Below are 27,074 nucleotides of genomic sequence, written 5' to 3'. Positions count from 1 at the left end.
AGTGCTTTCTGCTCAAACCATAACAAATCTGCATCATATTTCTATTAAACTGCCTAATGATTCTTAGACATTATTGAGAATCAGTGATAAATATTCACAACAATTTTTTTTAATGGATTATTTTGATAGACATTATCAAATAAGATTTATGTATTTTTTGTCCTCATTTTCTTTCTTGCATACAAAACCTAATCCATGATGGCATCACTTATGTCTTTTTCATTTCACTGAAAAGTTTGGTGAGATTTCACAAATATTTCGACCAAAACATTCATTGAAATTGTGGTGAGGTTTCACAAAAAATTTGACCTAAACTTTTGTGAGATTTCACTAATATTTTGATCATTATATAGTATTTTACTGAAGTTTCAGTAGTTTTTCAGACATTTCAGAAGGTTTCAAATTAATAATGGATATGAATTAAACAGGACTTTATTAACCAAGGTGATATTAAGTGTGCATGAAAACAAATATACAGATGTTGTAATTATATGACATCCAAGGCAAGAGATATGGGAGTTAATAATAATAATAATAATAATAATGACTTTATTTAGGGATGGCAACTTAGTTACAGAACTAATCTACCTTGAGACCTTATATCTGTTATGTACAATATATACAACATAACACACCTATAATATTTTGATAATATACATAATAATGCCTCACGATATTGAAAGATGATTCTACGTGTGGGCCAAGAAATTTGATACAGAGCATAGAATGGAGACTGAGCAGTTGCTCCACTTGGGATTATAAGAAAATTGTATCCAGTGAGTTTCTGTGGAGTCATTTATCAAACTGCATGTAATTTAATTCAAATCTGAGTCAGTACTCAACTTGACAGTGTGAAATTCACATCCGAGTGAACACAGTTTGTATGTTTTCTTGGTATCATATTTGCATTCATGCAGTATTTTTTCACATCAAGGCTAGAGTTTGTCATTTCCTTGTTGTCAAGGAAGAGGAATACATAAATTGGATTGAGTGACTGACATAGAATTCAGAGACATTTTACAGTTGAAAATTCATTCATTCAAAATTTATCTAAAACTTTAAATTTTGTTATTTGGGTAATAAACCTTCATGCAGACTTGCTGACAGTTGTTAAGTGCATCAAAAGATACCAAGTTATTGCTAAAAGTGAATTTCATTCTTGTAAATTAACCAATGATTGGAAATGGTTGTAAAATTACACTGCAATGTTACTGTTTTGACACACTTATGTGACCAACTGCAGACTGCATAGACCCAGATCTGCCATCATATAATGCGCTGGCAGATCTGGGTCTGTGCAGTCTGTGCAGGTGCATTATGTCATGTCAGAACAGGATCTTTGTTATTAGCAGTTTGACTCAAGTTATAAGCAAGTACATGTATATACAGTAACAGAGAGACTAAGGGAACAGTTCATAAAAAGGAATTAGCCAGGAGCTAATCATGAAAATAGAGTATAAAAAAATGTTTAAAGTCAACTGAAAATACAGTTTACCAAATCCTCACATTCATCCTTTTGAGACAGAGAGACCTATATGCAGAATTGCCAAAGACAGATATCTACAGCAACAGATGACAGTTGCCAAAGACAGATATCTACAGCAACAGATGACACTTGCCAAAGAGACAGATATCTACAGCAACAGATGACAGTTGCCAAAGACAGATATCTGCAGCAACAGATGACAGTTGTCAGACAGATATCTGTAGCAACAGATGATAGTTGCCAAAGACAGATGTCTACAGCAACAGATTACAGTTGACAAAGACAGATATCTACAGCAACAGATGACAGTTGCACAACATTTTTATTCATTAAAGTAATAAATCTAATTACAGACAATTATCCAGCAGTTTTCAAACCTTGCTGTTAATTGCTGGGCTACATTTGAGACTGTCAAATATGATGCTGCGAGTCAGATGGCTTCATGTAATATAAATGACACATTTTCCAAATGTAATCTGAACTTACATATTATGTCTTGTCCAATTATCAAAACTTCCACTGCAGTGAATTGCTATGCTACATTTGGGGCTATTAAATACTACTGTCCACATTGGATGTTTTTGTGTAATATAAATAACATATAAACACACAAGTATTGTTATACAAAACTCTTTTGCAGTGATTGTTTCCTAATCCAAATATATAATCAACATAAAAACAATTGATTCTCTATTTGGTATTCAGCTATTACTAATGTACAATGGGTTTGTACATCATATTTGTAAAGATGTTTTAGAAACATAAAATTGCCCTTTTTATGGCAGTTCTGGCACGATTTTGATGATAAGTCTGTGCTACACATAAACATTAGCATAATGAAAATAAAAATAGGTGTTAGAGGTGGTCAACAGTACTTAATGGAAATACATAGAATCATTTAAACAATGTTTGAAAACAAAATGTAGGTTTTATTGGCACTATGGTTGACTGTCATATGTTTTGGTGTACAGATCCCTCAATGACATCACATTAGCTCACTCATACGGATTGAGCTGCTTAAAAAATTCGCTCAGCTATTTATCATAGAGGTCTCATTTTGATGGTAGATAAAAAAAACTCATCTTTTGATCTAGTCCACGAATGCAAGTCTTTACTGTGAAATGTCTCACAAATTAAGATAGCCAATTTATTCTATAGCATTCAGGCCTACCTTTAATTACACCCAAATTTTTTTGTGGCTTTTATGGTTGTCAAAATCTAATAAGCATGAACCTGACATGTGTAGGGATAATATGATCTATAATTACCAGTTTCATTTTTGAATTAAAGTGCATTTTGAGTAATTGTGCTAAACATATTCCAAAAGTAGAGAGAACATTATAATACAAATATTGCTTAAATATTGCATGAAGATCAAATCAGTATGCACCTGTATATCAGCAAGCCTGCCAAATTGTATTACTAATTTAAATTACTGCTCTTCCCAAATGCTTTCTCAAAATATAATATTTATTTCCCTGGTCTTTTGAAGAAGAAAGGCTGTATTAAGTTTCTGCTTGGAATAAAGTTTCATTCATTAGTCAGATGGCAGCAGCTACCAAAATGAAGAATTCAATGGCAGCAGCCAGATAATGTTTCACACACTTGCTGGAACACACACACACACACTATGAAATGCCTGTCGGGAAGTAGGATTATGAAAAAAGCCAGGCCATCTGTGATAGAGTAGGGACCATTCTGGTTAAAAAGCTAGGCCATTTGGAAGAGCAAAAATGATGTAGAAGGTGCCCATTCTGGTGAAAATTAAAATTTACATATTTTACAACCTTTGTGACTGCAATACATTTTGACAGCCTCATTGGTGCCCAGTTACCAGCTGTAACAGGCTGTGATGGGGGGGTGGCATGTGCGGCAATATCCATAGACTGTATTGATTAGTATACAGAATAGATAGGTTGGCTAGATCTGGAGAATTTTCATTGACCCCATTTTCTGCAAATAAATGGACAAAATTGACAAATACTAAACAAATTTACTTTTTCTGTATTAAAATAAGCACATCATGATGTCATATCATTCCTTTCACCGTAACTTTATGCCTTTCATGGTGTTCTTGTACATAGAACAAGCATTTTTTTTTTAGTTGATCATTGCCTCTATTATTTTTGTGGCAGTCCTTATAATTGTTGATCTCAAATGCTTAGGAGATGATAGTGTGTCATTATTGGATAAAGATTTACACTGAATTTAGCCACAATTAGCCTTAGATGTTCTCAGAATGGAAAAATAACGTGATGAAACCACCAAGAAGTTGAATTGTTTCCTGCCAGTGGGTAGTTTCAGGATGTTGCCTGCCTCCCAGAATTCTCAAGATTTATGCTATATAGGTTAATTTGGGAATTGCTTCTCAAATTTGACTTTTCAGGAATGGCAGAATCGTGCATATTTATGTCCCAATGAACTTGATTCCAAACACTGAAATTCCTGTTTCTGTCCATTATGAATTTTAGTACTGTCTGATCCAGCCATTATCCATTAACATCTTTAGTACTGTCTGATCCGGGGCCCTATTACAGATCATTGCCATCTCACCTTTATGTGGGTTTGAGTCTCGGATTCAGCCAATATGGGTATGTGAGAAAGCTTGCCGGTAGCTTCTTGTGGGTCAGTGGTTCTTTCCGGGGTTTTCCCTGGGTTCTTCCTCCACCATTAATACTTGAAGCCATGTATAGCCTATTGTTGTTGTTGTTGTTGTTGTTGTGGGGGTTTAATGCCATTTTTCTCAGCACACAATAGGCTATACATAGTGGCCAGTATTAATGGTGGAGGAAGAATCTGGGAAATGCCCTGAAAAATGGCATTAAACCTTACAACAACAACAACAACAACAACTGTCTGATCCAACCATAATCCATTAACATCTTTATACTGTCCGATCTAGCCATAATCCATTAACATCTTTATACTGACTGATCCAGCCATAATCCATTAACATCTTTATACTGTCTGATCCAGCCATAATCCATTAACATCTTTATACTGTCTGATCCAGCCATAATCCATTAACATCTTTATACTGTCTGATCCAGCCATTACCCATTAACATCTTTATACTGTCTGATCCAGCCATAATCCATTAGTATATTTAATCCTTTACAAATTATTTCTAATCACACATAGTATAATCTCCACAAATTTTAATTTAAAGTTGAACACCAAAGCAAACCGACTCTTTGTTTTGTACTTTTTGACCTCTAGTAATCCCTTCATAATCCTTCAATGTCTAGCATGTTCCACTGTTATAATTTTAATTTTATTGTCAGTTGATTTAGCAATTATACTGTTATGGTAAGCTAGCTCAGTCAAACCTTTACCAGAAATATACTTCATTGGAAGGAATGTATGGGGAAACAAAACAGAAATATGTCTGTTCCAGAATTCTTTTGCTAATAATTTTTAATACCCTGGAGATTTCAGTGAGTGGTGGGAGGAATGGCAGATGTCTCTCATCTTGGAAGGGAAACCATTCAGGTTGGGAGGTTCACATGTATGGATTATCACTGGACTAATTTCTCCCATTGAAGGATTTTACTAAGTAATATTGACAAGATCTTATTTTAGTCAATGAAGGTATCAGTCTTTATTCTCAACCACCCAACCCAATTGTATATAAAAATTTATATAAGATCAGTTATATCTTCCATAAATATATTGAACCTAGAAAAATAAATTAGAAAGGCAACATTCTAAGGTCATAAAGACTGTTACAAGTCCTCATCAGCTGCAGATCTTTTATTGTGAAATCATTACAGAATTTATGGTATATTATGAAATCATTACAGAAATTATGGTATATTGTGAAATCATTACAGAATTTATGGTATATTGTGAAATCATTACAGAATTTATGGTATATTGTGAAATCATTACAGAATTTATGGTATACTACTGTGTGGGGGTCTAGATTAAATGAGAGGGGTCAAGATTAAAGATTGCCATCCTAATAATACACAAGTGGAATATCAAGTCTAGATACCATCTTGACATGGAGTATATAAACCAGGCTGTTATTACTTATGTTATCAGTGGTATATCAGAAAGAAGTTCTTGCTGCATCTGGTTCAGAGTGGCAGGATCTAGTCTTTAGCTGAGATCATACTAGAAGACATGCAGGTTGCACACAGTCTGTAGACATGGCCTTATGGTGGCAATGCAGTTTTTTACTAGGACCCCGTATCCACATTAAATATTGACTCCCATGCAGAAGAAAATCAAGAAACTACCGTATCTAGTGATATTATTAAGCCACAAATGAAAAAGATTTCTCATCATCTTGACATCACATACATTTATGAAATGTTAAATAAGATTAATATATTATTTATTCATTAGTGTAGATGACCAGTCAAAGCAGATCAGATACAGTTAGTATCATAATAAACAATATTTTTGTCTTCACTTATTTAGGATCTCCATATAACACAGTCTGTACATGTAATACATAAAGTAACTTTAAATATGACTCATAATATGAAACACAGTATTTACATAAAACAGATCATTTTAATAGACATATGTACATATATAACACTTTGATTTAAGAGTAATATACAGGCAACCCAGACAATAAAATGATGGTCAGGATCTGGAGTGCCATCATGATACGCAAGATATCACATGGTCCTGGGTGCCTTCATGTCTAAAAGAGATCACAGGTCCTGAGTGCCATCTTGTATAAGATACCAGAGGGTCCTGGGTGCCATCTTGTACAGTATATTACAGGTCCTGAGTGCCATCTTCTTGTACAGATATTATAAGGTCCTGAGTGCCATCATGTTGTATAAGTATCACACAGTCCTGAGTGCCATCATGTATGAAAGAGATCACAGGTCCTGAATGCCATCTTTTTGTATAAAATATCACAGGGTCCTGGGTGCGATCTCGTACAAGATATCACAGGTCCTGAGTGTTCTTGTACAAGATACTAATGGGTCCTGAGTGCCATCATGTTGTATTAGATATCACAGGGTCCTGAGTACCACCGTGTTGTTTAAATTATCACAGGTCCTATTTTGCATAAATAATAAAATTATTGGATATATTAAATACTTTTTGGGTTACATCTTTATCTGCTCTGTTTTTTATATTCGTGCCCAAAAGGAAGATCATATATTGTTATGGCATCCATCCATCCATTACCTTTTGTGGTTGTGCACAGTAACTTAACTTTTATCTTACCTACCTTTATAAAACTTTGTGGATGATTTGTTGTTTTTTTTTGGTCAGAAATCTAAAGTCAAGGTCACTGTGACTGAAAGATAAAAAAAAACTGCTTTTTTGCATAATAATATTTTAGACCGCATACCTTGACCAAAGTTTGTAGAAGGCATGCACTTAGGATGAGGCCTATTGGGGGTCAAAGGTTAAGGTCATTTTAACTGAGAAAATGGGTATTACATAATAATGTTTGTTCTAGATTAAGTTCCTTAACCAGACACTATGGGTGGCTTGCACTTACATTTAAAAGAAATCTATAGATTTAAAAGATCAAAGGTCAAGATAGCTCTAATAAGGAAAACTGGTTTATGTATAGCATGTTTAGTTTAAGACTGCATGTATAAATTAACCAAGGTATTATTTATACCTGTTGGTCAGTAATCTCCAGAGTCAACTATTAATATATCAACTATCATGGGCTGATTCTAAGAATATTGACAAGACTAGTGAAATGAGTTCATTGCTCAGGCTGGTTCTAAGAATATTGATAAGACTACTGCAATGAGTTCATTGCTCAGGCTGGTTCTAAGTATATTGATAAGACTACTGGAATGAGCTCATTGCTCAGGCTGGTTCTAAGTATATTGATAAGACTACTGGAATGAGCTCATTGCTCAGGCTGGTTCTAAGAATATTGATAAGACTAGTGGAATGAGGTAATTGCTCAGGCTGGTTCTAAGAATATTGATAAGACTACTGGAATGAGTTCATTGCTCAGGCTGGTTCTAAGTATATTGATAAGACAACTGGAATGAGCTCATTGCTCAGGATGGTTCTAAGAATATTGATAAGACTACTGGAATGAGCCCATTGGTCAGGCTGTTCTAAGAATATTGATAAGACTACTGGAATGAGTTCATTGCTCAGATCTGGAATGAGTTCATTGCTCAGGCTGGTTCTAAGAATATTGATAAGACTACTGGAATGAGTTCATTGCTCAGGCTGGTTCTAAGAATATTGATAAGTCTACTGGAATGAGTTCATTGCTCAGGCTGGTTCTAAGTATATTGATAAGACTACTGGAATGAGCTCATTGCTCAGGCTGGTTCTAAGAATATTGATAAGACTACTAGAATGAGCTCATTGCTCAGGCTGGTTCTAAGAATATTGATAAGCCTACTAGAATGAGTTCATTTTTTATTAGGCTAGTTTTAAGAATATTGATAAGACTAAATGAGTTCTTTGGTTAGGCTGGTTCTATGAATATTCATAAGACTACTGAAATGAGTTCGTTGATTAGGCTGCTTATAAAATTATTGATATTACTCATAATCCTGCTCTCTTGTGTTTCTTTATATAATTGATAATGCACATTACAGTTACCTGACTTGATAGAAGATAATTATTTCAATGCAAGAAAAAAAACAGAGATGAAATATTTTGTGTAAGATATTTATGGTTCTGATGGCAAATCCAGCCAGAGGCATTAGTTTTAGGGTTACCATATTAGATTTGGGACCCAGTCTTTAAAATGCATGGTCTGTGGCTAGTTTAAGCCAGCAGCAGAGGGGGCGAACAGACCGAAACTTTTTGCACAATAAACTCCTCCAGGAAACTATTCCTCGATAGAGGGCTTATTTCGACGAAATAAACCCTTCTATTCAGAATACAGGACAAAAAAAAATGTCCCAAAAAATTCGGAGAGTCTCTCCTCGAGAAATTTTTCGAATTTCCCCAGGGATGCAATGCATTTCCGCTGGCAACTTGGGTTACTTCAATAAATCTGAAACAGTTTCCGTGGCGGGGTCGTTATTGAAAAATCCATGGGTGGGTCCAGCCCCCCCCCCCTCTGCTGCTCTACGAAGTCGAAGATTTCCAAGGAAAAACATTTTTATGTCAGCGGAATTAAATCATTGACAAATAAATAATGGCAAATATCGGAGAAGCACTTACTACTAGATTAGCTCGAGAACGTCTCAAAGCAATTCAGAAATTTCTTCCTGTCCGTGATAGTGTCAGACAAAAATTACAACTAAGACAGCAAGCACGGGAAGTCTTTGCAGAATCCGCGGAGGAATTATTTAAACCCGTGACTAAAGCTACTGAGAAAGTTACAGCTGTCATCAAAGAAGATCTTCTTCCGGTATCAAAACAAACTGCGACGCAGGCTGAAAAAATAGCAAGAAGAACTAAACAGACAAAGAAGATTTTACGAACACTTCCAGCTGATATCGCTGCGGCTCAACCTCCACCTGTCGGTGAAGAAATACTTGAGGGTACTGACGTCGCCGCCGGGGAAGAAAAACCAGTAAAAGAAAACGTAGAATTAGCTGCAAGATTTAAGAAAGGTATTGTCGAAGATATTAAAAATTCTAAACCAGAAGAATTAGTTAAAAAAATATTAACTAGTATATTTAATAAATCTAGAATTTTAAACCCCCCCCATGATAAAGTATCTGATGATAATCTTATCAAATGGATATATCGAATACGCGCAGACAAACCGCAGGCTAGAGATGATGATTTAGAGTATAGAATTCTTGATGAAGAAGTAAAAAAACTTTATAACGAGCGAATGAACCAACTAAAACAAAAACAGCTCGCCGGGTATCAACTTCCTCCACCTCTGCAACAACAGCAACCTTCTTCTCGGCAGCAGAAACAAACTCGGCAGCAGAAAAAACAACCTCCACCACCGCAGCCACAACTTCAGCCGCAATCTCCAGAGGAAGAATTTCACGACGCACCAGCCGCTACTGGTAGTGGTCTTGGTGGTCACATTACTTGCCCTGATAATATCGTCAATGACGTATCACGGTTGGAAGTTCTCATCGGAGGAAGACGTGCCGGAAACAACTCTCCGGAAATTATAAATGAAGCCGCAGATATCTGTCAGCGACTATTTCAGCGTGGCATTATGGATATCGGCATCTACCGGGGGTTCATTGATGAACTCACGGATGGTTACCACAGCGACTAATAAATTTAGTTAGAGAAACAATAATTAAATAAAATGATACTACACGATTCTTTTCGCAGACCAAGAAGTGTCAGAGTAGTAAACTCACGATTACCAGTATACGAGGTTGTTTACGGAGATGGAGTCGGTGATGTTGTTAGGGATTTAGTCACAAGAATCGCTCCGAAAGCTGGACCGTTAGCAAAACAATTCGCGATGAAAGCCGCTGATGTTGTCAAGGATAAAGCCATTGGCACTGTTGGTAGTCTTGCCGGGAAAGCATTTCAATCAATCAAGGATCGACTAGCACAGCTGATACGAAAAAAAAACCCAGTCAAGAGGTTGGTGCCAGTAAAACTACCATCCACTGAAGCTATGCCGGCAAATGTTAGTAGCGTAGTAAATAAGGCCGTAAATCAGAAATTAGCTGAGATCGCAACAGCAGGAATTACCTCCAAAGCGTTGCAAGATAGTGTAACTGCTAATTTGATAGCTGGTAGTGGTTTCCGGTGACGATAACATTTTAATTAGATCATCACAAATAATAATAATGTTTGCACGAAAATCCAATGACGCGTTTGATATGTCCAAACCAGTACTTAAAGATGATTCTGTACGTGATTTTCAATATTATTCTTATGAAGCACGTGATCCTAACCAACGCGGAAGAATTGAACTACAGGTCCAGGATACAAGTAGATACTTCTTGCCCGCTGAGGCCTTCATCGAAGTTGAAGGTAGGCTTTTAAAGAATGATAACACTAACTACGGAATCGGCGACCGAGTTGGATTTGTTAACAACGGCATCATGGCGTTATTTAAATCCGCTATTTACATGATAGATGGAAAAGAAATTGAAACAATTCATGATAACGTCGACGTTGCCACAACAATTCTCGGGTTGGCGAGATACTCGGATGATTACACCAGATCAGCCGGACCATCAATGATGTTTGCAAAGGATATAACCGACAGCCCCGAGAACAGGAATGTAACAATGAATGCTGGTGGTACCGAAGTTGCATCGATGAACGAAAATTTTAATTTGGGTTTTGCAACACGTAGATCGATGTTAAGTGGAGATGAAGAGTTCTCAGGTGTGATTCCATTGTCTCACATCTTTGGATTCTGCAGAGATGTCCACAAGGTCATATTCGGTGCCAAACACACAGTTGTACTTGTGCGAAAACCTGATGATAATGACGCTATCTGGCGAGATGCTGCTGTTGCCCCTGGTCAGGTAATACTAACTAAACTGTGGTTGTGGATGCCAGTGTTGTCTCCGTCAATCACCGAAGAACAACGACTGTTGTCTTTCATGGACACGGGCGGTAAATCACTGCTATCCTGGAAAACAACAACCACAGACGTTATTCAAGGTGATCACGGCGGGTTGTTTACATGGCATATATCATCGCAACAAGGAGTATCAGCACCACGACATATTTTCATTGCATTTCAACTCCGTGCTAGAATAGGTAGCCAGGAAAGAAATCCAATGGTATTTGATACACTTGGAGTTTCTGAAGTTTCGTTGAGAATAAATGGGCATCAGGAGCCATCTGAGGATATATTAATAGATTTCGAACATCATCGTGTCGCACGCGCGTATCATCGTCTGATGTCATTTATGGGGCGCGACCTTAATGTAGACACTGGCCTGCAAATATCACAGCGAGACTTTATGAGTTTATATCCGATTTATTACTTTTCGCTGGAACATCTTGATCTGGTTAAACAATCTGTTGTCGACCTGCATTTCCGAGCTCGTGTAGGTGCTCCTGCTGGTGGTTACAGAGCGATTGCGGTTATACTCTCCGATAAAGCAATGCTGCTTGAAGGTGTTGGCGGACGAATGAGGGTCATCGACGCTCCAATCGAGAATATGTAACGCAATTAAAATCAAACTTAGGATATAATGTCATACAGTCATGTTAATGTCACCTTGACTTCCGGTCAAACGAAGAAATTGCAATCAAAGAACGCAAGCACGTGCGGGACATCAATAACGTTAAAACGAGATCAACTTGTTGGTGGTCCAAACAAGCTGTCGTTGACTAATACTCAGATTAAACATTTTAATAAGGCACTAACAGCAAAAACCGGTGTCCGACTTAATTTCTCTGCTGCAGCTATCAAGGACATGACCAAAACCGGTGGAATATTTCCTCTTCTCGCAGCAATACCGGCGTTGATTGCCGCGGCAGCACCAGCCGTAGCAAAGGCAGCAGCACTTGGTGCAGTTGGAACCGCAGCTGGAATGGCACTAAAGAAGGCAACCGGACACGGGTATAAGAAAAAAAAGGGGAGATCCACTCGCGGATCAGGGCTAAGACTACCAGGAACTCCACCATCATGGTATCCAAAAAAATTCTAACGCCGTTGAGCAATTTTGATTTACTCGATGCTGTTAAAAAATTGCGTATAAAACATTTCAGAGGTGTATTCATGCGAGATCAATTACCGACGCGGCCGAATAATCCAGAAACTGGCATTATCAATCTCGACAACAAAGACGGTCCGGGAACTCACTGGGTTGCTTACGCGATCGATCCACGTGGAATTATCTATTTCGATTCGTACGGTTTAGCACCGCCAGTTGAGTTTCTCAGGTATGTCCGCGGAGTGCCTCGCACTCTCAACAGCAGATTTTATAATGTTCCAGTGTGGCAGTCGACGCTACCAACACAAACATTAATTGATCCGCCCATTTGTGGAAACGAGGTTTTAAATGTTCTTGATGCAATCTCAAGAAATCCAGCAACGTCTCCGCATCGAGTAGTGCATGAATATACCGCATCGAGAAACGCTAGCGTTTCCAATGCTTAGCATTTCTGGAAGTCCAAAGGACTTCTCACGCATTTGAAAAACAGCAATAAGAATAATGGTGGATATTTACGGAAGACCTTTCACAAGAAAAGTAAAACCAGGCACAGATGTTGATCTCTCAAAATATGCGACCCGAGATGAAGTCGAAAATCTTTTGAATCTAGCCGGAGTTGACCCAGATGAAGTTGCTATTTTTCAGGACAGGCAAGGAAAACTAAGAACGAGCAACATTAAGTGGAATGATATAATTCGCAAAGTTCTTGGAGCTACCAAGGATAACTTCGTTGCATTTAGTGATGGCGGCCGGATCAAGGACTCGAACATATCAATCGCAAGCATCAAAGACAGTATTGATAAAGGTGTTGATAAATGTGTGAAAAAAGCCGGTGACACGATGACAGGCGAACTTAGCATGAATGGAAACAAAATAACCGCGTTAGCGAATCCCGAATCCGACCAGGATGCGTCAAACAAACAATATGTGGACATCGTCAACGGTAAACTAAATACGCTGCGGTCAGAGTATGATGTTCACGTGAACGGGTTTAAAAGACTCCAAAGAAACTTTCAAAAAACTAGTGATACCGTGGATAAGTTCTTTGGAACTCCTCCAGTCGTCGATGTGAAACTCACCGATGTACAGAACGACATCAGCACGATCAAACAAACACAGCAGAATATCGTAGCGGGAATTCCTGAGATCGTTAACAAAACCAGTTTGATTAAAGTTCCCACTGGAGTTACTCCCGGGCATATCACCAACATCGTATTCACGGTATCATCGGGATTCGCAACATGGTCACGACAAAATAGCACTATCAAATACCCAGCAACGGTCACTGGCGTGTACAGGTTGTCTGTGTTTTCAGCCGCTAAATTTGAAATCTTCACAACAACATATCCTTGGAGACATTCCACCGATAAGTATTCGGGGGTTTGCACTGTAATACTAAACAGCGAAACCGAGGAAACATTTATGCTTGAAGCCGAGGACGATACTTTAACATCAACATCTTACTGGTGGTGTTTGGAATTCGTCGCTGCAACGCCTAAGTTGATGACCGCGTAATTGAAAATCGCCAGCGATTTTAAATAATATGTCAACGTTGAAATCCGAAACATTTCCAGATGCTCAACAATATCGATACAATCAAGTCCGTGAGTGGCAATCTGAGTTAAAAACTGTCATCGACGCGACGTCCCAAAAAGTAAAAAAATACCGCAGACGTATAACAGTGTTAGACATCGCGGTTTATTCAGTATCTGCCGTTGTTGCATCCGCGGGAGTAATACTATCAGCGGTCACTCCGGTAATTGCAGTCGCCGCCACGATCTCTGTTTGTGCGACCACAACCACGGCAGGAGTTTTCGGCATCATAGCAAAAAAAATATCCTCGTGCGCGGTCACAAAATTACACGATTACACGACAAAATTAAATACAGCCACGACCGCATATCAGAAATTATCATCGCTGATATCATCATCGTTAGACGCGCAATCCAGCGACGCCGCGTTGATATCAGATTCTGAATTCAAACTAATGTCAGATGCGTACAATGACTATTTGAAAACTAAACAAATAAATAATATCACTGATGGCAACGCCACAAGAACTGCTTCAACAAATAGTCACAAACACAACACCGGTAAGGACCACAATGATCTCAGTGTCCTCGACGACACCAGAATTCAGCATTAATTTTCGAACTCCAATTGCCGTGAACGAAATCGCGTTGTCGAAGCTCAGTGCGTATCACAGCTGGCCTAATGTCAGAGCGGAATCATTTGGCGGTCAGCAGCCGAATAATTCGTTCGTGTTCGGGAAACCCAGCGCGGACCCACAACAACGTGAATTTGAATGGGATACAATTACGCTACCCACTGGGAGTTATCAGATCGAAGAAATCAACAATGAGATACAACGCCAAATAAAACGAATCACCGGCAAGGAAGCCAAAATATCTATAACAGCTCATGAACCAACGCTGTCTGCGGTCATTGAAATCTCAACACCGGAATACGCCGTGGATATTTATAGCAGCTCTCTTCGAACAGTATTAGGATGGCCACAAAAACAACCCGGGTTCGTGCCGGGTCCGGAACTGCCACCGAAGTCGGATTTCACGACCACGAAGGAAGAAGTACACGACCTTGTCGACAAGGTTGGCGACGATGGTTTTGTTTTATTTCGACCCCAACCACTAATAGAAAAAGTCGAATTCACTGCAATTCACGAAGATGGTTTGGGTTTAGGATTTAATCCGTCCGGGAATCATTATCTCAAGATTCTACATGTAACCGCGATAGAACCTCAGATATTTATTCCGATCAAACAAATGCATCAAGAACAGCTAAAACTGTTGCGGGCATATTTCCAAGATTATATCTCTGATACGACAAGTGGAAACGCTAGCAGTTCTCGCACGAACATTATCACGACCATAGAAAAACTAAACAAACTCGCAGCCGCAATGGAAAAAACAAATCAAATAGTAATTCAAAAATTTCTGGATGATCCCGACAAAGGAATAAAATTTGCGACGTTGTATAATATCCGCGTGGAAGATATTCCTAGTTTTAAATTTCCTGGGTATAACGCACCCGTGCTGCGAGAATCAGTCCGGGATCTCATCGAGGAATCCTACAAAGATATCACTGACGCGTACGCGCGAACAAAACCGCAGCCGGTTATTCTCAAGCACGACAACAGTACAGCATCCGATGGCAGACACATCTCACCCGGGATCGTAAATATCACAGATGTTATTGCGGTCAATCTTGTATGTGACGTCATCGACGGTAGCTACAGCGCATCAGATAATACTACGGCGACGCAGGGGTTTATCCTGTATACGTTCACACCAAAAGACCCCCCTGGTTTTCTGATTGTGCAAGAACCAATCAATGTGGTCTATCTGCGGTGTAATAATCCGTGGTTGTCAACGATAAATTTTAAACTCACCGACCAACGGGGGGATTTGTTGGACCTGCGTGGCGAGACTGTCTCCGTGAACTTACTGGTGAAGTCCTGAAACTCGAAGAGTTTCCACGCTCACGCATTTAAAAAAAAACAGTTGTATATAATGTGTGAATACATTCACGCACGAGTTCATATTCATGATAAGCAAATTCTTCACGAGGCAATAAAAACCGCATTTGGAAACGCTAGCATGAGAAGTCCTTTGGACTTCCGGGGAAACTCAAAGAGTCAGCCCCCTAGGGTTTCCCTAGGGGAACAGTATTTCCCCGTTAAAATAATCGTTGACGTGTACGGCGACGAAGACTTCTTGTTGACGTCGTCACAATTAACACAGCTACAGCAAAATCATATGATCACAGCTTGGTGTCAACGAGAACAGATTATGAACTATTCTCATTGTTGTATTGATGTTGAAACGCTTAAGCAAATCCTGGAAGTCTAAGGACTTCTCATGTAAAACATTTCGAAAACTCTTTGAGTGGAAAACGCTATGCGTTTCACACACTCTGAAAACGCCCTTGAGAAGTCCTTTGGACTTCCAGAGAAACTCGAAGAGTTTCCACGCTCGGGCAAAAAAAATAATACACTTTTTTTTTACCGTGGAAATGTGCTTTACACTCGAGAAACTCTTTGAGTTTCGGGGGGGGGCTAGCGTTTCTCAGGTTCTACTTTCACTTTGTGCTGTGAGTCACACGCGGCGGTTTATACTTCCTTGTCGGCCTCGTAGTCACAAATACTAGTATTTTCGTCAGAAATGCAAGGCATTTCCGTGTCTAGATTCTTTATATAACCTTTTAACCGTCTCACCCTGGTGCTAATTAATTTTCGAGTCTCATACTCGCTTGACAATACAAGACGAATCTTCTCAACTGCACGGCACAGTGGAATAAATTCAGATACCTGATTTTCAGTTATCCCGGCAAGTGATCTGTAAATGCGATCTTGCAAACCCTTAATGAACCTATAACACGCGGGGAGATTGTTCTTCCCCGATTGTGATAGCTCATTCAAGGATTCAAAATCTGACATAATTGTTTCAGTGTCTAGTAAAATATTAAAACCTCGCTGTTGTAATTCTTTAATTTCAACAAGTATGGTATTTATATTTTCGTGATTCATATTATTATATATTTTTATATTTTTAATAGAAACACTTTGCATGAGAAACGCTAGCGTGAGCGATGCTAGCATCGCCAAAAACAAAACGAGACAGTCGGAAACATTTATCCCCTGCAAGGGCCTAGATCGTCAAATAACGTTCTAGAACCCCACGAGGACTGCTTCCGACATGACAATACAACATGTAACACGAAACACTTTATCCCCTGCAAGCCTCTAGATCGTCAAATAACGTTCTATAGGCGCGAGGACGTGTTTAGTGAATTGACAAGGACAAACATATAACACGTAACTTATCCTAAGGACGGACCCCTCTGACTGCCAAGTGACTCAGAGGCACATTTATTTACAAGACGAGACAGCCCTGGCTTCTAGGATCGAGTTCTCTAGCAGGCCCGGCAAACATTTATTTGACAACACAAACAACCTTTACCTCTGATTCGAGTATGACAGCAAGTAAAGGCACAATGAACATGTAATCTTATCCTAACTTATCCTAAGACCTTATCCTATGACGACACAAACATACAGGTGGGTCATTTTCTACGGTCAGCAGCAGAGCAAAACCATCCATTGAATCGACCATTGGATGGTGTAAAAACACCCGCCATTGGCGGATTAAATTTATGGTTTTGCTTGCGCTGCTGACTTTCGATCGACCCAAAGGTCTTAGGGAGCGATTTCGTATATAACCCAACTGTTACTTGCGAGTTGGAAATTCGCTCTAGCAGTGGGCGGGACTTGTTTAAAATATTTTAATTGTATGTTTTCTCGAGCGCGGTCATATAACAAGCACAGAAGAGCAAAACAGTCGGATATATTCAGTAAAACGAGGATATTGTTTGTAAAAAAATATATATTCTACGGTAAATAAATGATTACATGTTATGAACTCGATAAAATATTTTATCAAGGTGGCTTTCTCAGGGGAGCAAATCCTCTGACGACGACAACTCTGCAAAGCGTTACACACTCGTGGAGGAGTTATCGTCGTTTGTGTCAGCGATAAGAGTTATATAACAGAATGAAATCTTCTGTTTGAGCTTCTTTGAAAATGCTGTTTTGTGGATCCCGGTTGCGACACGCTGTACAACAGGTGGACAAATACCGAAATACCTACCGGCGGCGTTTATTGACTGCAATACAATTTCTTCACCTGTAATTGCGTTTATAGATTTAATAGCTCTTCTTGCAACTGTTTTACAACGCCCTGTGTTACCCAGTAGGCAGTTCTTGCTCTGAGTGACCACGCGAAGATTGTTTATAGAGTTATCAAGTATGTTACCGTTAATGTGATCAATGACAAAACCCTTAGGGATCACTCCAAAGAAACATTCATAGACGAAACGATGACATAAATACCTCTTTGAGCACGTGGCAGTAAATCTTAAATAACCAGAATTATCAACTGTACCAACTTGTTTCCTCAGCCTGTAGTTTCTCACTATGCCATCTCGGTTTGCCTCATAATTTGGAATAGTTGGATGTGGAACAAATTCTTGTTCGGGGACGAATTCTTGATTCATTATACTATAAGCAAATCATTTGTCTAATTCATAATTTGTCTGAAAACTTATTTATGTAATCACGCTCCGAGAACGTGTTCGAGTCTGGATTTTTTTTATCATAATACCGTTTTAGTTCTCGATAGCGTTTCCCCCCACACGCTGAACATAATTGCGTTTTTCCTCGTACTCCAATGCCGCATCTGATACACGGTATCGGTCCTAGACTCCCACCCCGGACCTGTTGAGCATGTTGTCCACAGTATTCGCCTCTGCAACGTCTGCTACACGGCGCTGATGAATTTAGTTTAATCCACTTGCATGAGTGCGCTTGCGCACCAGAGAAATGCTTTGCATGAGCGATGCTAGCATCGCCGGAGAAACTCTTTGAGTTTCCGTTCATTATATATAATATTTTTGTCTATTTAAATACTTGTCTTAATTATAATAATGAGTTTCTCAAGACTATCCAGAATAAAACCTGGAAATCTCCAATTTCCCCGAGGTCGATTCGATCTTGACCGATTAACCCCTGATCGACGACGACGAGAACTCACACTCGTAATTGGTGTTATCAAGAACGCTAAAGAAGAGTTTCGTCGTGATGGTGCTGCACATGTGTGGTCTTCGTATAAAATCATTTCTGAAAATGCCATCATTGATGGTACCATCAACGATACAATCGCGTCGAACATAATTGGGTATCTCGATGATAAAAAATATTTCATTCAGATAAAATTTATCGTTGGCGTCGACGACACGGAAACAGGTGAAACAACGTGGATTATCAGAGACAAACTAGACCCTATTCTTGATGCCCGGCGGGGGAAAACCGTCGTCGTAACCAAAGACTCAAACCCGGGAGTACTTGTTGGGATTGATACACCGTATTATGCCAGAGCGTATCCTGTGACCGCAGTCATTTATGGAATTTATCCGATGAAGAAACCACGCGTTGATAAACTCAAACCGATGAAGATGTCAGAGTCATTGATAAAATCCACAGGGTTGAATTGTGTAGCCGAGCGAGTAATGGAACATTTTAAAAATGCAATGCGAGGAAACGGCCTAACACCGCTAAGACAGACTAAAATAGCAGCGTGGGCGGCAAAAGTAGTGGATGAAGGAGCGTCAATAAATGATGTTGCCGAGCTCGAACGATTACTAAAATTTCCTATAACGGTTTCATCGTTGACCGGTGAGGTATTGTACAAGAGTAAATATGATTCCCGTGGAGCACCAATAACTATTATCGATCATAACAGTCACGCCTGGACTGACTCGGTTAGGATATTTCCTCGAGATCGTGTTGTAAAGTATTATCCGGAATTGGAAAATGCTAGTGGTTCCACGAGCGGAAATGCCAGCATTTCTATGTTTGATTTTATTTATCAGATAAGTAAAACCGATCCAGTGTCGGTGTGGTTATTCCGAAGTGACCTCGAGGGAGAGTTTGATCAGTTTGTGAAACCCAACGGGGAGGTATACAGAACGGCGGCATTACATCACGAAATGAAAAAACTCGCAGAAAAATATCATGCGACGAACACTGATACGTTACTGACGCAGTGTTTTACTGTCCCGGGTGTTGTCACGCATATAGCCCGAGAACGAAATTCATGGAGACCAACCCCGAAGAGTTTTCTCGAGGATATTCAACAGAGCTGTATCGAATACGGGCACGGTGGTTTGTGGAATACCCAGTATGATCACCGCGATATGATATCCGTGGATATGACGGCGTGTTATCCAGGAAGTTTTCTTGGGCGGGGGGAATGTAGTGAGTATTTTAAACGGTTTGGTCATATTACAAGCTCGATGACAAGAGTTGCCATAAACGGACCATTGCCTGATTTTGACCTGACCGGGGTTGCTTGTGTGTCGTCGTTTAAACTCGCTACGGGTTTACATCCTGTGTGTTATGCTTGGTTTGGTAAACATTTCGTTGAGAAGCGATGGGCACCAATAGTGTTATTGCGATACATGCTTGACAGTCGAATACTGCTGTCGCTGACGGTCAGTGAAGCGATTATATGCTACTGTCGTCAAACCGAAGTTTGGTTGCCAACTCCGCAAGTCACCGTAGAAATTGAAAATTTCCGAGAATATCCAGAATCGTTTATCGACACTATCATCGAAAGAGCTCCCCGAACTGATGAAAGCACAGCAAAAGATCTAGGACGAAGAATAATAGGAAAATTTACTCAAGGTGGAGCGTATGATCATAAACTACATCATAGTCGATTAATCATGGACGAGGCCGAATTGGATCTTATTGTCGCTGATGCCGCCACGAATAATACGTTTTGTACCCGCGAAGATGTGTTTCTGTCAAACGGGGAAAAATTAGGAACTGTTTTTAGTTATATCGACGGAGAATCATCTCAGTACACACATTTGAGATCTTCGATGCTAGCTTATGTATCAATAAACCTATTGTCGATGATTAATAGGTTTCCCGTTGACGCAGTGAGAGTTGCAACGGATTCATTCTATATCGATAAAAAACACTTAGCGGCGTTGAATAAGGTTATACCGAATGATCCATCGTGGGGTTCATGGAGAATAAAAAATGAAATGTTGCATGGATATTGTGAATCAGCTGATGTTGAAATCGAGGATGAATATCGCGGCGCAGAAATATCTGGGAAATTTTCAATTTCTACGACAACTTCGCTGCCGCCGGTGCACGATCCTGTTGTGAGACATAGAACAGTTTATCTCAACGGGGCTGGTGGTTCCGGTAAGACAACTCGCGCGATAGAATTATTTAGAAACTCTGACATGATTGTGCTAACACCCACACATAGACTTGCCAGGGAGATGCGACAACGGGATGTTAACGCGTGTACGTATCACAGTTTTTTCAAATACAGCGGCGGCACATGGACTCCTACGCGAATGGGAACGAAATATATCCCCGAGAAAATAATCTGGGATGAGATAGACACTGTGCCGTTGGATACATTAAAACAGTTTCTGGATTGGTTGCTAAAGAAAAATACCGCAGTTGTTATGTGCGGCGATCATGGTCAACCACCGCCATTTACAGGTGAATCTCCACACACGTGGCTGAAAACTTTTGTAGATTATTATGAGGAAATAACTAACGATGTTAGAGCACTCGATGAAACGCTGAAAGAGTTTAAGGCGTTGATCAGGCTACAAACCAATAAAGTCCAGTGTGAGATAATGCGTGAAATAATTCCAGAGACTTCGCTGAGCGACTTTTGGGAAACGTGGAAACCAGGTGATTTAATTGTGGCAAGTAGAAAGATAGTCAGGGACACACTTCAGCAGCGGTTATTTCAGTTACATCAGAAGAAATTTCCCATGTTGCCAGTGCCGTTGTGTTATAGACCAGCTGATACGCGATTGCAGAATACCGACGTTGATATACCTGGGAGATCGGAAAAACAGAATTTAGTATTAAATGATATTGTCACAGTTGATATTGATGCTGTTGAACAGGCACTGAAAATGAGCAAATCCCCGTGGACGCTAGGATACGCTATGACCATCCACAGTTCGCAGGGACTAACTATTTCAGATACAACAGTTTGGATTGTTGATGATCGCATCGAGTGGTCAAATTTAGTTTATTTAGCCGTGTCAAGAGTAAGAAGGATAGGTCAGTTACGAAGAATTGTATTAGATGATGTTATCAACGACAGCATCAACAGATCAATCGCTGATGATACAATAAGAAAGAAATTAGCCGGTTACAAACAGAGCGACAAAAAAAATGGCAACGAGTTTGATCTCGACGAAACATTTATTATACAATTACAACAACAGCAGAATAATCACTGCGCGAGTTGTAATTGTTTATTGCTGTGGCAGTATTCGAAAAATAATCCAAGGCAATTTACCGTAGATAGAATAGATAGTAATCGCGGTCATACGCGTGAAAATGTGATGTTGACCTGTCTTGAGTGTAATCGACGCAGAGGTGTTGCTGCAGTTATTTAAGTGATCGAGGTGGTAATTGTGTATCCGTGGGAATCACCTGAAGTTGCTCGCGTGTGAATCCACGCTGAGGAGCAGTCGAATCTAATCTGTAGATTGCGTTTCTCCCAGTTGATCTGGTTATGCTGGATATCTTGTGTGTGGTAACACTCCATGTGGGATCGGTTGCTCTTTTTTTTCCTCCTTCGAGTTCGCCGGGTTCGTATAAATACCTAACGGTGACATTACCCAGCAACGGGGACGCTAGCGTCGTTGGCTGCGTTGAAACACGTTCACTGACGCGGGGTATATATTTTTTTGTGATTGCATTTACAGGTCTCATGTTTGTTGTTCTGGTAATTTCATTATTCAGTGCGGCTATCACGTTTGGCAGTCTTGCAACCCATTCACGAGATCTCGTATCGTAAATGAATTCCCTCGCGTACTGGTATCCGAATAATCTCTCAGCGAGTGTTCTATTAAATCGCTCAACAATTGCCTGATCCCGATGAATTTCAGTATGTCCTCGTCGTATGGTAACGTTATGCTGCTTTGTCAGTGATGATACCGCGCCCTGAAATTCCTTGCCAGGATCAACTTGTAATAATCGAGGCCAGCTTAGAGGTCCTCGCTGATAAATTCGTTTGAACGCAGAAGCAACTTCAGCGGCTGTTTTAGTCGCTAACGGTTCTGCTTCTTTGTATCTACTAGCAACATCAACTACTGTTAGCGCGTATTTGTATGTTTTTCTACGGACAGTATCATGAGGCAGGAATAGTATGTCAGCCTGATGAACTTCATTGGGGGTACTAACATCAAAATGTGCAAAGTTGATTTGTCGAGGTGGTGGTAAGTAGATTTGCCATATTGCTTGTTTTGACAGCCAATTTTTGGCAACCTCGCGTGTTACTGATGCCGCGTTGGCGAGTTTATTAATTGCTGCATTACCTCTCCAGTATCCGGCCGGGGAATAATAAATCGCTTCCATTGTTATTAATTATCCAGCGCCTAATGCTAATTTAGATTTCATCGCTGATCTTATTAACCAATTAGCGAGTGACTCCTTAAATGATTTATTTTTTATGGCGCTTAGTGCATGAATTAATTTCACATCCGCGATATGCCTGTCTTGCAGATCTTTACTTCGATAAGCAACATCATGCATGTGACACGCTGCGTCGATAGCGTTTATCGGATACTCTCCCGGTTTTGGTTTAGACTGTTCATCAAGTCTGATATCTAGTCGTGTCCCTGGACCGCAGTAATTGTATCCTGGGAGATGCTTTTCTCCGGGATATTTAGCCCAAGGGGTACCTGGAAGTCGTCCGAGGGTTGCTGCGATGTCACCTCCGCTGACTTTGTCAGGCTTTTTTTTTGAAATCTAAATTTTTTTGTGCCACATCGCGCACACTTACCAGAAAGTGCTTGTCTGTTATTTTTTGTTGTAATGGTTGTTAGATCATTCGTAGGGGTTTGTGCCTTACACTTCACACAATATAGATCCATAATTATTATTCCTTATATACAAATGGAGATCACTGATTTTTCTGCGACGCGAAGGAAAGAACCAGTCAAGCATAATTCCGCGCTACCAAATTCTATCAGAATGATCATCATAGGACCGTCAGGATCAGGTAAAACGCAACTGCTACTGAACATGATAATGAAGTGGATGAAATGGGACAAACTATACTTGATAGCTCCGTCTGTGGATGATCAACGTTGTTATGATGTTATAAAAGATTTTAATGAGAGTGCAAAAGCGCTGAGTGAAGACGGCGAGGATGTTGTTGAATTTATAACTGATATTGAAGAAGCTCCGTCCGTGGAAGACCTCGACGGGGAAATAAATAACCTAGTAGTGTATGATGATGTGATGCTGGACAAGCAAAAAAATCCTGCAAGAATATTTTCCCGGGGTCGTCATAAAAACACCGATGTCATTTATGTTACTCAACGTTACACACAAATACCAAAGGTAATCAGGGATAACTGTAATCTTCTTGCTGTGTTTAATGGAGTTGATGTTCATACGCTGAGAAATATTCATCAGACATGGTGTAGCGGCGATATGGATATTAATAAGTTTAAGAATTTCTTTAGTCGCGCTCAAAGAACCCCGCATGGATTTGTGACAATAAATTTACACGACCCGCGGACACGATACCGTATCGGACTTGATACATTGTATGGTTGACATAAAAATGTTTTTCCTTGGAAATCTTCGACTTCGTAGAGCAGCAGAGGGGGGGGGGGGCTGGACCCACCCATGGATTTTTCAATAACGACCCCGCCACGGAAACTGTTTCAGATTTATTGAAGTAACCCAAGTTGCCAGCGGAAATGCATTGCATCCCTGGGGAAATTCGAAAAATTTCTCGAGGAGAGACTCTCCGAATTTTTTGGGACATTTTTTTTTGTCCTGTATTCTGAATAGAAGGGTTTATTTCGTCGAAATAAGCCCTCTATCGAGGAATAGTTTCCTGGAGGAGTTTATTGTGCAAAAAGTTTCGGTCTGTTCGCCCCCTCTGCTGCTAAGCCAGAGAAGGCTTAAGACAAATGAAGAGGCTCTTTTGCAGTTTTGATGAATTGTTTATTTTCAATAAATTTATTGTTCAAGAGCCAGTTTGTTAATATAAAGATAAAATCAGCTTGAAAACTATTTACATGGATGTATAAATTAGGAATCTCTCTTTATTTGAAGTTCTGACATCTTGTTTATTTTTTTCTTCTCAAAGTAGATTGGTTTATTAACAAAATCTGGATGAAAACTATCAATAGTGATCTATGAACTGGAATATATTTCTGTACCTTTCAGTTCAGTAAGCAGTGCTCCAAGTTTTAGATCATATGAGTTTGGTACTGAGTACCAATCACCTGCACCTAAATAAGTATTAAACAAATTTCATGATATGGCTATTTTATACAAGTTTATAAAATTAATTGTGTGTGTGAGAGAGAGAGAGAGAGAGAGAGTGACAATATAGCATGTTGCTTATGCTGAAAAGCGGCTTTGCCTTGAAAAGAAACTTGTAATCATTTTGATCGTCACTGTTTTATAAATGGTGTCTGATTTTTTTTACATTGGTCATCACTGCTTTATGAATGGAGACTGATCAGTTACATTTGGTTATTACTGCTTCCTGAGCACATGATGGTCTTAACAACAGCTTTTGTTTGACTAGCACCTGCAGCAACATCAACTTTATACAGTGCAGTATTAGGTACACCAAGTAAGTTACAGTTGTAACTTCACAGTAATAATTTCATATTTTTATTGTTTTTCTTTCAGAGACAACAACCAAGAGCCTAGTTGTCTCACTGGACAAAGGTAGGTTTTTTTAAATATTAATTCAAGCTTGTAGATGCAAGGATTGAGAATTACAAAACATCATGTGGATGCCCTACTGCAATAGCACAAGGGGACATATTGTTTCACTTCTGTATGTACATCCATACGTCTACATACATGTATGTTTTTTGAGAATCTGTGTTAGCACGATAAAACAAAAACTCGTCAACTCAGAGCCATGAAAATTTAGATTGTTTATAATGGTCATAAAATTAAATGACCTGATTACATTTTCATGCCATTGGAATGATTTTTTTCTAATTTTTATATGCCCGCCATATAGCAGAGTATATTATACCTTGATGTTGTCTATTTACTGTTTCGATTCCACATGAAATCTTCAGTTCTGACAGGACATACTTCTCCAAGCCTAATGGATAACTTTCACGTTGGGTTAGGAAGAGCAAACAAAGAACAAAGCCACAGTAACAGAAGAAAAAATGTGTTGCATAAAACATTTGTTCTCCATCACATACCTGGACCAAACTCTGTGATAGCTTGATTTGGGGTAAGTAAGAAATCTGTTGACTTCTGGAGTCAAAAGATCAAAGATCAAGGACACTAACAGAAAAAAGAAAACTTATTTCTGTACAGTAAGTCAGATTCACTTGCCTGGACCAGACTTTGTGGATGATACACTTTGGGTAGTTGTAGTTGTTGTAGGGTTTAACGCCATTTTTCAACAAACGATAGGCTATACATGGCAGCCAGTATTAATGGTGGAGGAAGAACCCGGGAAAACCCCGGAAAGAACCACCAACCCACGAGAAGCTACTGGCAAGCTTTCTCACATACCCAGATTGGCCGAGTCCTAGACTCGAACCCACGCAGACAGAGGTGAGATGGCAGTGATCCGTAACAGAGAGCGCTTTAGACCACTCGGCCACTCGGGGCCCCCACACTTTGGATAAGGAAGAAGCTTATCAATTATGGGCTAAAAAGGTCAAAGCTCAAGGTCACTGTAACAGAAAGAAGAATTTTTTTCTGCACAATAACAAAGTTTTACATCATGAACTGGGAACAGACTTCGTGGGTTCTTCCTCCACCATCTGGTGAAAAATGGTGTTAAACCCACAACAATATACCTTGTGCAAAGGTCCTGATCATTGAGACCTAGTGGGCAATAATCCCCAGTCAACCATGCCCTACTAGCCCCACAAAGAGGGCTTTTAACACATTAACCCTTGGAGGTTTTGTATTTTTCACCTGAAATTCAAGTTGGAAATACATTTTTAAAGCTGTTTCTGAATACATTCTAATAAATCAACTTCCAGGTGATTTTCCAATAACATAATGCCTAGTTGTGTTAGAAACATCGTTTTTCATTGGCTATTTGGCTTGCACATATGCAGAAAGGTAAAAGTTGGAGCTTTTTTTAATTTTTTTTATTTTTTAATTTTTTTTTTTTGCTTAATGGACCCATTATATTCTTATCCTACTTTGTGCAAAGGTTCATCTGTCTGTTTGCAGTTCATACCAGTCTGCCTTAGATCTGAGACCTCAAAGTCTGAAATCCAAACACAAAATCAGATTCCAACCATGGGCAAATTTTGGGTGGAAAAAAATCGGGTCCAAAAAATGAGGTTTTTCCCTCTGTATTTTGTAGTGCAACTAGAAATTCCAGATTATTTGGTATAATTGTAGAGCTACATCTGTCTACCTTTCTATAATACCACCCACTTTGGTGTATCATACATGACCTTGAAGTTACAGAGTT

The 27,074-nt window shown here is 39.4% G+C and overlaps 1 protein-coding gene across 4 annotated transcripts in view; it reads left to right on the top strand.

Moving 5' to 3' along the window:
* LOC149787571 (protein deacetylase HDAC6-like) overlaps positions 1 to 27,074 on the top strand; it is a 548,042-nt gene that overhangs the window by 330,029 nt on the left and 190,939 nt on the right. For all 4 annotated transcript variants that reach the window (XM_089973728.1, XM_089973727.1, XM_089973729.1 and 1 more), the window contains exon 33: positions 25,298 to 25,336. In XM_089973728.1, the coding sequence (XP_089829854.1) occupies positions 25,298 to 25,336 (39 nt within the window). The remainder of the gene's footprint in view (positions 1 to 25,297; positions 25,337 to 27,074) is intronic.

Source organism: Sinohyriopsis cumingii, chromosome 11, assembly GCF_028554795.1.
Source record: "Sinohyriopsis cumingii isolate HCF-2022 chromosome 11, ASM2855479v2, whole genome shotgun sequence".
NCBI classification, from domain to species: Eukaryota; Metazoa; Mollusca; class Bivalvia; order Unionida; family Unionidae; genus Sinohyriopsis; species Sinohyriopsis cumingii.
Note: the sequence above shows the minus strand (reverse complement) of the source record. Positions and strands in the feature narration are given on the sequence as shown.